General features: G+C 40.1%; 2 protein-coding genes across 4 annotated transcripts in view; one reads left to right on the top strand and one right to left on the bottom strand.

The window, feature by feature from the left end:
- The first annotated feature begins 1,312 nt into the window (after window positions 1-1,312).
- LOC122396183 (alpha-N-acetylglucosaminidase) lies at window positions 1,313-5,503 on the top strand. 3 transcript variants are annotated; one of them, XM_043394352.1, is made up of 14 exons: window positions 1,313-1,560; window positions 1,671-1,834; window positions 2,188-2,366; window positions 2,442-2,660; window positions 2,760-2,987; window positions 3,069-3,132; window positions 3,213-3,358; window positions 3,490-3,574; window positions 3,676-3,825; window positions 3,978-4,120; window positions 4,214-4,373; window positions 4,493-4,683; window positions 4,747-5,132; window positions 5,277-5,503. In XM_043394352.1, exons 1-14 carry the CDS (start codon window positions 1,476-1,478, stop codon window positions 5,381-5,383), a joined length of 2,307 nt encoding a protein of 768 aa, XP_043250287.1. In that variant the 5' UTR covers window positions 1,313-1,475; the 3' UTR covers window positions 5,384-5,503. The 3 variants fall into 3 exon arrangements, with proteins under 3 accessions (XP_043250287.1, XP_043250288.1, XP_043250289.1); XM_043394353.1 differs by lacking the exon at window positions 5,277-5,503 and having other exon boundaries at window positions 4,770-4,997; XM_043394354.1 differs by lacking the exon at window positions 1,313-1,560 and having other exon boundaries at window positions 1,711-1,834; window positions 1,996-2,366; window positions 5,277-5,501.
- Window positions 5,504-9,464: 3,961 nt separating this feature from the next.
- The window catches only part of LOC122396300 (serine/threonine-protein kinase mph1), a 38,351-nt gene continuing 33,797 nt past the window's right edge, over window positions 9,465-14,018 (bottom strand). Inside the window, exons 5-9 of the mRNA XM_043394570.1 lie at window positions 13,411-13,774; window positions 13,115-13,311; window positions 9,950-10,339; window positions 9,670-9,869; window positions 9,465-9,571 (exon numbers count right to left, since the gene is read on the bottom strand). Of these exons, the coding sequence (XP_043250505.1) occupies window positions 9,496-9,571; window positions 9,670-9,869; window positions 9,950-10,339; window positions 13,115-13,311; window positions 13,411-13,774 (1,227 nt within the window). The 3' untranslated portion in view covers window positions 9,465-9,495. The remainder of the gene's footprint in view (window positions 9,572-9,669; window positions 9,870-9,949; window positions 10,340-13,114; window positions 13,312-13,410; window positions 13,775-14,018) is intronic.

The following is a 14,018-nucleotide window of genomic DNA, read 5'->3' as shown; positions in this document are numbered from 1 at the left end:
ATAAATAAATAAAGCTACGATTGTTATAAAAAGACTAAACTATTTTATCCGGCGGAGCTGGCCTCTGCTGACCATTCCTAATACTTCCGACAACGTATAACGATTACTACTTGCTACTGCTAACCTCTCCCAGCCTCTGTTGGCCTCTCCTGACCTCCGCTTATATTTCTGACAACGTATAACGATTACGACTGACTTCTGCCAACCTCCGTTGGCCTCTGCTGACCATTGCTGATCTCTACATGCCTTTACTGGTGGCTGACTTGAGTTAACAGGTAATGTCATAAAATTGTTTTACCTACTTATACCCCTTTTTACCCCAACTATAAGGTACGACTAAATGTACTTTCGAATTTTCCTACAATCCTCCGCCGGCCTCTGCTGACCGCTGCTGACCACTCCTGTTACTTCTGACAACGTACAACGATTACAACTTGTTATTGCTGACCCCTGCTGACCACTGCTGACCACTGCTGATCTTTGTTAACAACTTCTGATATGACGTATATGTATTAAAACTTTGTATAATGTAAATCTATGGCAATAAATGAAATAATTTCAAAGAATTCTATGTCTTTCCATCATTTAACCTTTCTTTTCCTCTCCAAATCATTGCCTTAACTAAGGTAATGATTTGGAGAGGAAAAGAAAGGTAAAAAATGATGAGAACACATAGAATTCTTTGTAATTATATCATTTATTGCTATAGATTTACATTATACAATGTTTTAATACATATATATCATGGCAGAAGTTGTTAACAAGGGTCAGCAGTGGTCAGCAGGAGCAAGCAATAGCAAGTTGTAGTCGTTATACGTTGTCAGAAGTATGAGGAATGGTCAGCAGAAGCCAGCAGAGGCTGCGAGAGGCTGGCAGTAGCCAGTAGTAATGGTTATACGTTGCCAGATGTATCAGAAGTGATATCTGAAATGATATACATATGTACTCTCATACATAGGAATAATAAAAAAGAATTTATTTTTTTTCCTCTCTCTGACTCCCACGAGGCGGTCCGAAAATACTTCGGGCAGCTTCGGAGAATCGAGAAAGAGGGCATGCGTCAGTTTGCCTCTGTCGACTCTCCGAAACTCCACGAGCTCACGTACGCGTGATCTGGCATAGTGTGAGTAGTGCACCCGGTGCTCAATCTGGCATCATTGGTTTAAGGATCACTAATACAAGTGTAGTGGAACAGCTGTGCGCAGCGAATGACCTTTTGCGCATGCACGTGGCGCATCTCGATGCTAAAGTGGGGGTAACTTCTTTGTCGGTAGCGTGCGTCCATCAGTCCATTTAGTATTCAGTAGTATAACAAAGCCTCGTGCTATTAAGCGTATACACATACACAAATAGCAGAGGCTTCATGGAGTGATAAGAAATGGCGTCAGAAGTGGGAAAACGTGATGCATTCGTAGTCCTCTCCTCTTTTCATCACTCGCCACTTTAAAACACAAGATACTACACATTCGGGTACAATGTCGGCGGTAAGGTTATTGTACACGTCCTGTGTCATCGTTTTTGGGCTAATAGTGGTGTGCAGTCAACGTATAAAGCAAGACGGTAAGTGTAAACAAATTTAAAAATTTCTAAGCTATAGTAGGAATTCATAACTAAAATTTTAAATGCGGAGTAATATTTCCGTATTATAAGGGAAATGAAAAATTTTCTAGCCTTTCAGAGCACTCTGGGCCACATAAGACCTCAGACCTCGCCGGAAGTGCAAATAAAGGCAGCCGAAGGCGTCGCCCAAAGACTATTAGGCACGGAACGAGCCAATTTGTTCGTAATGATCGTGGATCCTGATCTTGGACCCATTGGAAAGGACACTTTCACAGTAATTTGCATATATTATACGATAACGTGTATAACTAAAATGAGTAATTTTCAACTACTGTCCAATTAACCGATCGAAAATGACCTGCACTTATCCGAGCACTGCTTGTATAATACACAAGCTGTTTCTTTCTTTATTTTTAACGCCCATTTTCTATCTAGATAGGTTTGAGGATGATCGCAAACGGTTGGAAGAACTCTTAATCAACGACCAACGATCGAAACATAATAACGACAAACTGAACTGTTGCGAAAATAACGAAAAATTTGAGAGATCCTATGGCAGACATTGATGTGATGGCTGTTTGGGGGCTACAAACGAGGAAATGATGGACTTAAATATTTGTTTCTCAGATAAGAAAAACTCCACTCGACCAAATTGAGATCGTCGGTACCTCCGGTGTGACGGTTGCATGGGGCTTGCATTATTACCTGAAGAACTACTGCAACGTTCACGTATCGTGGGAGGGAAGCCAGCTCGAACTCCCAAACACACTGCCAGACGTTCGCGTAAATGTCACCTCGAACGACAGGTTGTCGGCAGTCGTAAATAGTTAGCAACTGTTACCTTTATTCCCACAGGATTCAACGTTTGGATTCTTTAACAGGTTCAGATACTATCAAAACGTATGCACCATGGGATACAGCTCTGCATGGTGGCAGTGGGATCAGTGGGAAAGGAATATCGACTGGATGGCCCTTAATGGGATTAATTTGGCGCTTGCATTCAATGGCCAAGAGGCTATTTGGCGAAAAGTGTACCTGAAGATGAATTTGACCCTACACGAGATCAACGAACATTTCGGGGGACCTGCTTTCTTACCTTGGTAAGGTCCTGTATTATTGATTTTCATGAAATATCGATCGTGGTCTGATCATAAATCTCGCAAGTTACTTAAACAAAACATTGTCACGCTTCTGTTTAGGATTAGAATGGGCAACATTCGTGGATTGGGTGGTATTCTAAGCTCAAACTGGCACGAGAGATCGCTCCGTTTGCAGCATCGAATCCTCCAAAGGATGAGGGATCTTGGAATCATTCCTGTCCTACCAGCGTTCGCAGGACACGTGCCAAGAGCAATCTCCAGGCTATTTCCTACGGCAAACATAACTAAAACAGACCCCTGGAACCATTTCTCGGACAAGTATTGTTGGTAAGTGTTCCTAAAAATATATTAAATCGTAAGAGCTTTGATTAAAGATACCTAGAATCATTTATCTTGATGTCAATTCAGTCCCTCTCTCCTGGAGCCTACGGATCCACTGTTTCAGGTGATCGGCGAGAAGTTTTTGAAAACGGTAACTGAAAATTATAGAAATTCCGCTGGCAAAAAGTATAATCGTTGTGTTCTTCGGCCACTTACGTTTCCGTTTTGCAGTATATTGCGGAGTTTGGAACCGATCATGTCTACAATTGCGACACTTTCAACGAAAACGAACCGTACAACACTGAGCTGAAATATCTGAGGAACATGGGGCGTTCGGTTTTCTCAGCCATGAACAGCGTTGATCCAGAAGCAGTATGGTAATTATATATGTAACAACTGTACACTATAAATTACGAAATTACATTCTTCTGCCATCGTGCTTAATTGATTTCCTAGTTAAACGATTTCTTTCCATTTCTGCAATCTTTAAGTGCAATTATCATTCAAGGATAATGCAAGGCTGGCTATTCGTCCATAGCATGACATTCTGGACCGAGCCTAGAGTAAAGGCATTTCTGTCATCAGTTCCACTTGTAAGTACCGATCAGAATCTTACGCTACCTGTTTCTGTCACCGAATTAAATCCAATTCAATGCAGAAACATTGTCTCGAAGTAGTAGATTTCTCGTTTCAGGGGAAGATGATAGTCTTGGACCTGCAGTCCGAACAGTTTCCTCAGTACAACAGATTTAAATCTTACTATGGCCATGCGTTCATTTGGTGCATGTTGCACAACTTTGGCGGAACGCTCGGCATGTTTGGTTCTGCTCAAATTATCAACCATGTGAGTAAACCTCTTCGTAATTGGAGGAAATAATAGTAGCTGTCCACCCCCATCTGAACACCTTGCAAGATCTTTCCGCCTAAAACAAATAAAAAGTGATGGTTAATAAAAGATAAAGATGCCTAACGTCAACAGATGTGTTTTTCTTGTAGCGTGTTTTTGAAGCAAGAAACATGAACGACAGCACGATGGTGGGAACGGGCCTAACGCCTGAAGGCATAAACCAGAACTACGTCATCTATGATTTGATGAATGAAATGGCCTATCGTCAGAAACGCGTGAATTTGGACAATTGGTAAGATCGAATCATTAGAATGGCTACGGTTGGGAAACTAAAAGTAATTTCGACTATAAAAGGTTAAAACATCCTATCATTTATTCGATTCAGGTTCGAAAATTACGCCAGTCGCAGATACGGGGCATGGAACGAGTACACAACGAAGGCTTGGAAGAGTTTGAGAAGAACGATCTACAACTTCAATGGAACAGGAAGAGTGAGAGGACGTTACGTGATTACTCTACGTCCAAGTTTGAAATTGACGCCATGGGTAAGTGAATTCTATTGCCATCGACAGCTAATACGCCTTATCAAAGGGAGTCAAAATGTTACTGACTCTTTCATCCTTTAAAATTGTTTCCAATTCGAATTTTAATTACTTTTACGTAGGCTTGGTACGATCGTGCCTCGTTTTTCGACGCGTGGTACGTATTTCTGCAAGCAAGGCACGGACGAAGGAATAGCACCCTTTATCAACATGACGTCGTTGATCTGACTAGGCAAGCTCTTCAGCTGAAGGCGGATGATCTTTACGTCCATTTGACAGACGCTTTTAAAAATACAAACATCACTGAGTTCAAGTGAGTAGAAATTAATATACATCTCATCATTTTACGTCTCGAATTGTACTGTAATTGTTGCAGATCAAACGCTAATGCGCTTATAGAGCTCTTCGACGATTTGGAGTCGATACTGGCCTCTGGAAGAGCCTTCCTGTTGGGCACGTGGTTGGAGGAAGCGAAAAATATAACGACTAACAAAGCAGAGAAACAATTATACGAATACAACGCCAGAAATCAGATTACTTTGTGGGGGCCGCGTGGAGAAATAAGGGACTACGCGAACAAACAATGGTCCGGCGTCATTATGGATTATTTCAAGCCACGTTGGGTTATCTTTCTCACCGCACTCGAAACTTCCCTCGTCAAAAAGACGAAACTGAACGTCACGGAAATTAACGAGAACATATTCGAAATGGTCGAGAAACCATTCACATTTTCCCGGAAAATTTATGCGACAGAACCGAAGGGTGTGTAGGAAAGATTTAATTTACACAACTTTACGTATATAGAATGACTCGCCCCGAGATTACAAACATTTTTATATTAAGCTACTGAGAGGAAAACGAAATTTAAATTGTAAATTGAAGATTTTTAACAATGTTCTTTTGCAGGAGACTGTATCGAGATAGCTATGAAAATTTTGGCAAAGTGGTACAGACCATCGAAACAACACAAACGATCCTCCTTCAGAATCAAGAACCTAAATGAAAGGAAGTAACAGATTTTTCGAAACATTTGTAAAAAAAATATTTTACTACGAGAATAAATCAAGTAAACACGAAAACATGTAGAGGATTTATTAAAACACAATGAAATATTGTAAACGTCATTATTACTGTAAATTAGGGTTATGTTGTCCTGAAACGCGGACTCGAGGAGGGCGCCACAAATCACAACCCAACTTCCGGTTAGTAGAACGCGCCAATCACGTTTGACCTATCAGGAGACAGAACGAGTCGATGCTTTCCCGCCTAAATGTATTACCTTCAAGGCTGAACTATGCCTAATTCATCATTTTTTTTTTTTTCAAATACTCGTCACGAATTAACTAAAACTTGAGATTTCATTCCATAGTAATATATTTATAATGAAAGAGATATTTACATATTTAATTTCTCCTTGTCTTGCTGCTGGTACACTTACAACACTAGAGTAGAAAAAGGAGAAGGAAGGGGAACAAAACTGGCTATGTAACAAATACTATTATTGAATTCTTGAAATAAAAAAATCGTTTCAGGTAACCTTCGAAACTATTACTACTTTCGAGACGGTTCGCATGATATCCATTTATTAATTTTTCTACCAAATCGGATATTGTGCACGAATTTGTACAGTAGTTTGAATTGTGATGTAACGCAATCAAGTCGGTTAAAAATGCACTGTCGTACCATCGGAAATATCACAAATACAAGATTCTAGTCTTCGGAATGACACACATACCCGTAACAATTCTACAGGACGAGTCAAGGAGACGGAGGTCCTTCTCGGCTGCCAAACTTTGTGGTGTGTCATATATCCAACGTTCACCGTACAGCATTGCCCGCTTAAATGTTACCAAAGTCAACTTATACGCTGTCACATAAACGGGCAATACTTGAAATCTTACACGAGACGCAATTGAATGATTCTTCTCTCGATGGTTTCAACTCTGAATAATATAAAATATAGTCTCCAATTTTTACTGCAAAAAGTTTTTACAATGTTTTTGCCAAAAATTCCTAAAAAGTAGGGGGAAAAACACGTCGCATAATAATACCCCATTAAGAGTAAATATTTATAAATTTCCAGTAGTTTCAGAGTTATCCAACTTGTAGCCACGGCTTTTACGACACCCTCAAGGATATTCTCACTGCATCAACGTGATGATTATTCACGCAAGAGTATCGGTAATATCACCAAACGCGTACGGGAACTAATCGAAATTTTGGGTAAACCAAATTTTACCTTGGATCTCTAAATTTCGATCAAATTACCAAAGCAATTTCATAAAATATGAATATAATGTTGTACGCCATCGATGATATCAAAGACTCTCGTGCACGAATAAACATGAATCCCAGGTTTCAAATTATTAGTTAAGCCTACAATAAATTGTAATAATTACGCAACATCTTGTTGAGAATTCTGCGAAGATGTCGCGAGATCGTGACGAGATATGATTACAAGTAGTATCCCGGTCGTGAAGTTTCTAAACTATCGATAAAAGTCAAAGTTTATCATGGTCCCCCCGGTAAAGTCCAACGAAATCACGAATCCGACTTTTGGTTGCGTATATTTGGTCGCGTGCTCAGCACTATGTAAAGTACTGTGTAGAGTTAGAAAGATGATAGCGTGTCGATATGAGGCAAGAGCAAATTGCCAACATCTCAACTCGAAATAATAGGTTTGGGTTTCGTAAATACGACCACATAAGATAGGCGTGTGTAGAGGCGTGACTAACTCACTACAGCCAATCGTACTCACGTTCCTTTCACTCGTCATCATTTCAGCTCTACACAGTAGGACTTATTATTTATATGCCGCTTAATTCTCAGGTCGTGTGACTTTCGGCGTACTGGATTCAGAAAAGACGATCACGCGACTAAACCCTTAACTGGTACCGTGAGGGGTACACTAACACGTCAACGACTACATTTATTTCATTTGTAATTAATATTGTGCTATAGCATCTTTTGTAATCAGCTGCATAAAACAAAAACAATTACACAAGGAAGATGCAGCTTTTTGTTCTTCAACAGGAGGTACTTTCAGAGATGTGAGATACCAATTGAGGGTTAAAGTACAACAAAGTGTTGTATAATTAGAGATTACAATGTTGTAAAAAATTTCCAATTACCTCTGACGCTATATTTTCCATGTATTAGTTTACTAAAAGTACGAGATCTGTAAGCTTAGAGCGACTGATCGTTTTTACTGAATCCTGTAGAAAATTTCTGAGGACGAAAAAGAATAAACCACTGGCGTTACATTAAACTCAAATAAAAATATTTCGAACGAACATCATTTCGATCTTTATGAATGGGCTTCTTAAAAGAACATGTAACAGAATTTCCTCGAAAAATGAATACACCTAAAATGAGCCTTAATAATAGTCGAACGTATAAAACATTCTCACTGAATGTAAAAGTACGAAACGGTGCTTAATAACATCACAGAACGATCAAAAAGCATGGAAAACATTCGTTCCCGTATCGCGGTATAACCGGACCTATATTTAAACGACATCGTTGTCTCGCAGGCTGATGTTTCAAGCCCCTTAGAAAATACAATTAGCGGTGCATACAAAATACTGCTAACTCCCGCGAATTTCGCAACCGTTGACTCTATGTAACGTTATATCTAGCTAAAATTCGTAAGTAGAACGCCATTGCAAAAACGCCAAACGGCTTTCGAGTATCGGAATTAATTCCTTCAGCCTCGTTAACTCGTAGATAATGAATAAGTTCGTCGCGTTGAACGTTCTGTAGACAAAACAGTGTCCCGAATCAGTTGGAATGATTCATTCGGTAATGTCTTTTTGACTAGTGACTCCTATTTTAACAGGGTCACGACTCCAAACGTTCGTTTACATTTTATTCCTGGATGGTCAAAAATTACCAGCATCGGCGAATAAACCAATTTTAAAACAACATCATCGTTCCCCCACGATCCTATTCTCCTGCACCACTGTCGACCATTTTGTTCCGATTACTAGCAATTCTGGTTGGAGTTTCAAACATCGCCGATCAATTGGAGGGGAAGGGGGAAGGCTCTATCGAATTCTTGTTGGACGAGATCTCGTATCAAAACTTGGCTGTAGGAACCAATCCTGTCTATCGTAGGCAATGCACAGGTCCTTAGGTGGGAGGCAATACATCGAGAGCAAAACGGGAGATAGAGCAAAGAGTAGGGGAAGCGACGAGTACATATCGACCAATCAGGTCCTTTGGAATTCTGATCGTATAGATCAAAGCCGCCGTTAGGTGATCGGGCAGCATTCAAGCGCGCGTCCCGCCAAAACCAACGTTACCGATAGTTGGTAATATGTAGAAAAACCATCTAATATTGAAGCTTTGTTGCTCGAACCCTGTTAAATTAGGATCTCTCGTACAAAGGATTAAATGGAACAAATTAAAATATCTTCGTTACTCCTAGGACTTACATTATACGAATTACGAATATTTAGTTCGCTCTGTTTCAGTTTCCATTGGAATCCACGGTCTACGCTAATGGGTTTTACACTATTGTTCGTCTAACTTCGTGTACAAGTGACGGGGCTTAAATCGAAATTGGTTTCCGATCGCATCGAACGTTCATTTCTCGGCGAACGTCTGAATTATCCGCAAATTCGTTACTTTCAGGTTTCAGGAATCGAGTAAGTACATTCTGAAGTGTTTAAGGCGAATTCGGAGCGCGGAGTGCAACCGCGATATGTTTCAGATTGCAAGTTTGACGAGAAGAATCGCGTAATTGGCTTCGATAGTTTTCCGTTTACGCGCTTGGAAAAGTATTTCTAAATGTATTCAAGTCTTCCCAGACACGATAATGAAATTACTTCTCGACAATGTAAAAAACTATATTGAGAGTTAGCACACGAAGCTATTCGTAGCTCAACGAGACAGCCACTCCAACGTCTTCAAAATTAGAAACAAACTAATTCAATAGACCGATTGTGACAAACTGGAATACAAGATTCCAATAAACTAGTAATAACCAACTTTACTGGTTCATTCGTCGCTCTTGGTAGCAACAGCGTCGAAATATTCGACGATCGTCAAAGAATATTTCATTCTGCATATACCACTGCAGATACCACTTACTTTTGATACTTACCAAAAACTCTTAGTAATATCACCGTTTCTCAGGTTCGGTTTCTTGAGTGGATGCTTCTGTGACTGGGGGTAGAGGATTGTCTATGGACATCTGTCTGATAATAAAGTAGAATTTCAAAATATACGAATAAGGCAGTTTACATCCCATGTGAAAATAATAGAGACAGAGTGCTAATGCTTTGGAATAGTTTACCTGCCGTTTGCTTGCCAGTCATAAGAATCAGGAGCAGAATTACTTCTACCAGTTCGCTGAAAACGTTCCGTTTTCGCGTTCCTGGCCGTCTTCCTTGGCACCATAGTCTCCTCTACCTTTCCAGGCGGAGATAGCTTCATACCGTCGACCACAGCGTCTGCACACACCGTCTTTCCACTCTTCTTTGGTAAAAACGGATTCTGAAAATAAATAAAAACAAAATTTGAAATGATTCTTTACCAGTAATACAAAAAATTAATATAAATATGAAAATAACTACCTGAAAACTGTGCTGTTTCAACATGGTTTTGATGAGGATCAGAGTATCCAACTTTGGTATCCTAGTGACCACCCTTTCTACTTCTTCATCGGTAACGGTAACAGGAAGTCGACAATTGTCAACTTCGCTAGGCAGTGGTTCGGCGCCATGATTAGTCAGCCATACGTGCGTCTTTATATCTGGCAACGAGATCCTATCAACAGGATTCTTAGCCACCATTTTCGAGATCAAATCGCAGAGATCATCGGAAAGAGCTGGCTTCTCGGGAAATTTTATCGGCTCCGTGCGAATCGCTGCTTGGACGCCGATTATGCTACCAGCACCGTCCCATGGCACTTTTCCAGTTACCAGGGAGTACAGCGTTACCCCCATGGACCATACATCGCATAACTTCAACATAAAATGAAACAGAAAATCAAACTACGCACTGGTTACTGACCAATTCCAAATTTTTTCCAACCGAAAAATTTGGGCACATACTAGAATTTTTTTCTCGTAAGTGGGTAGAAATTCGGTAGTATGTCTATTCACCAAAAATGATTGTAGTTGACCCCCGAAAACAAAAATAATTTTTCTAGAACGATTTGAAACTTTTCATTTTCGTTGAAAAATTTAGCCACCCCCTGTCGATTTTTCTTAAAAATTCGTTTTTAAATTTTAGTAATTTTCTTTGAGGCTGTACAGAATAGTTGTCTAATACTTTTTGGGCCATCTGCCGTCTGATAATACTGGATTGCCTTTTTCAATCCCTCCCATAGTCAATTCATACGTATTTCAGTGGATAGTTTTTCAACTGACTGCCATCCATGAGAAGAGGACGCTCAAATCACCTCCAAATTTTCAGATGATTGCACGCTCCATCGATACAACCGTGCATCTACTTTTTCGACAGAGATATAAACGCGTAACAACTTGTTTTAACTAGTACAAACTTGCTACTACACGTTTAACGATCAATTTCATCGTTATCTACGAAGAATCCACCGGAGATGTCGATCAGGCCGAAGTCAAAGCGTGAGATATTAATTTTAATATAATATTATAGGTCAGGGGTTGGAACAGTTATGAAACTTGTTCAGTAGATTTCATTTAAAGTTTCAATACAACCTCTTTGAGTACATTCCCTACATTATAAGCTGAATAGAAAAATAACTGACGATAAAAATTCAAGTATTTTGTTCGTCGGTATAAAATATGTACCATAAATATGATACGGTGGTTTTATTCACTTTATACAGACTTTGAAACTATGAATATATGTAGATGCAATTCCAAAGCCACAGGGGGTCATGAAGGATTCAATACTAAAATCCCTTGCACATTGAGAGAGTACAATGGAGACTCGGAACTCCATCTAAAGTTTGGTTTGCATTGGGTATCGAACCGTTATATTAGACGCAAACTTACTAACGCTTGCATCCAAGACCTAAGTGGACGTTCAGTGAAAAGTGATATTTCATCATAAAATTTACAAAAGCTTCCGTCTAAATATCGAAGTTAACCTTTAGTTAGGCCTTTACCTCGCTAACAAGCAAAAAACTAAGTCTATAAATTGGTGTATTGTTCTAATTGGAAAGAGAAATTTGTCATCAACTGTACGAAGTCACTATAAACCGACCGTACTGACGATAAGGTCAGGTGATAAATCTTGACTACAATCTTGGAAATATACCCAAACGAGGGTGAATTACGCTAGTGCATGCTAAATTATACGCTTCTTTCGTCGGCCGTCGAACAGAGGCGTAATAATGCGTCACGAGTGCCATTTTATTCTGATGTACATTTAGGCGAGATAAGTATCGCCCTTACGAATTACTGCTGTTCTGATTTCACGATCAGATTTCCATGCAAATAAACTCAGCTGTTGGTTATTAACAGAAAGATCGGATCTGATTTCAGGAAAAAATTTGCGTCAATCGTAACACGTGTATATCATAGAACGAAAAAATATTGATTCTCTCCAACAGAGGCGCCACATTAAAGTTCGCACAACCCCAACAGACATTCAATCCTAATTTTCTCGAAAACGAAGCCTCGTATTAAAAAAGTGTATTCCGCAATTTTTGTTTGATTTTGGACGAAGAAACGATTTCAGTAAGGATTTACATGAAATTACCATGAGTTACGACTTATCCCGCGCTCTGCCCACCTTCGTCCTATCTCATGGAAGAAAATTTTGTTGATAAATTATGAATCCATCGAGAGACAAACTTTTCTCGCGGTTAATACATGTTAACGAGTCAGATAACCAAGGTTTAACCCAATTCCGCGAGCGGCAACTTTCCGTACTTCCAAGTTCACCTGCATATTTCACGATACCGTGAAGAAATCGATGTCACCTCCCGAAGCGTGCAACTCGTTTCATAAGTTTTCGCGCTGTACCGTTTGTACGTGCGCGAGGACATTAAACGTGCCCCCAAACTTAGCAATAGAAAGTCAATTTGTCGTACTATTTCGCCGTCGGATCGACCGTGAAGCCATCGACGCAAAGTCATTACGAAACAGTCTTTCCCAAAAACAGAGGAATCGATATACCGGAAGAGGTACTCGAAAAACTGCACGAAATTATTTAATCAATTACTACATAGATCCTTCGCTTAATTGGGAAGTAAATGTTGGATGAAAAAGAAGATTTAGGTAACAAAGTGGAAAATAAAAACGAACCGCCCCTCAAAGGGATCGCTGTACTTTGGGTAAATCACTATCACGAATCATGCTATTGACACAAACCTTATCATACAAAGTCAAGGGCAAGCGTGACCGCCGATGAACGTCACAACAGAAGGGAACCACTTACTACGAAATTGAAAATCGATAAACCATCGACGTAATAGGGGTTAACTGTGCAATAAGTGAACCTTATGAACGTTCATGAAGAGCTCCAAGGTGTCACCGTCAACTATGATCGAACTTGATTCATTCTGGGACGCAGAAGTATCAAAACTGCAATATTCTAATTTCTGCAACCCCTTCCACGAGTACACATATTTTAATATATGTACTTTTTATACATTTCCTGGAGCAACATCGCTTTTACGAAACTAGATAAACCACTTTCATGATTAACGACTCACGTATTCGAAAGTCGTAGCTATTCATCGGCGATAAATACGGGCGAAATTGAAAATCAATTAAGCGAGAGCTTTATACCGCGAAGATACTCACAGTTCCGGAATAATGGGCACCAGGTGTGGTTGTTTCGGGTGCCGCGAAGGCTGGAGTTCCGGCTGGTCCGGATAATAATTCTCCGGATGCCCTCAATTCCGCGCTAACCCCCAAATCAGCTATCTTGATACGTCCGTCGCTATCCACCAGTAGATTACTTGGCTTTATGTCTCGATGCACTATCCTCTGGTAATGTACTGGAAAATCAAATTTCAGAAAATACAGAAACTCGTCAAGTCACAAACTCAAAATGATCGTGCAATACAGAGTTTCGTAAGACTCTCTTTGATGCTTACGGTACTCGACGCCCATCACAACGTCACGGAAATTCTTCCTGGCAGTTTCCTCGTCCAAAGGTCTATCTGTCGGTATCTGAAGGATTTCGCCTTTCTGAACCAGTTCAAAAACAAGGTAAAGATTATCCTCGTCCGGGTCATCGAGAACCTCTACCAGCTTAACGACGTTAGGGTGATCCAACTTCTTCAACAGAGCGATCTCTCTGTAGACCTTCGCCAAAGGGTTCGCGGCTCCCTTTCTACCCGGTGCCATTCTACCAAAGATTCCTGCCTTTTTCATCAGTTTCCTCTTACTCAGGATTTTCATCGCGTAATGGGTCTCGTCCTCCTCGTTGTAAACTAACTTCACTATACCGAAAGAGCCCTTCAACAAAGAAAACAATGGAGTCTAATAGAATTTAGCGACAACACCACACGACGTTAGGAAACCTATGTGTTTGTGATTTCTGTTCGTTCGAGGACGATGGAAAGATATAATTGCCAGCACATAAGGACGTTAAAAATGAAGTCCATCGATCGAAATTAATTTCGCGTTCAATTGGCTCGCGCTGGCCAGCAACGACGATTTAATTTCAACTTCGAGCACAGTTTGAAAGGGCGCGATCAGG

This window comes from Colletes gigas, unplaced genomic scaffold (assembly GCF_013123115.1).
Source record: "Colletes gigas isolate AHSC1104 unplaced genomic scaffold, ASM1312311v1 Colletes_gigas_Sc00007, whole genome shotgun sequence".
Taxonomy (NCBI): Eukaryota; Metazoa; Arthropoda; class Insecta; order Hymenoptera; family Colletidae; genus Colletes; species Colletes gigas.
This window is presented reverse-complemented; position numbering and strand designations above follow the sequence as displayed.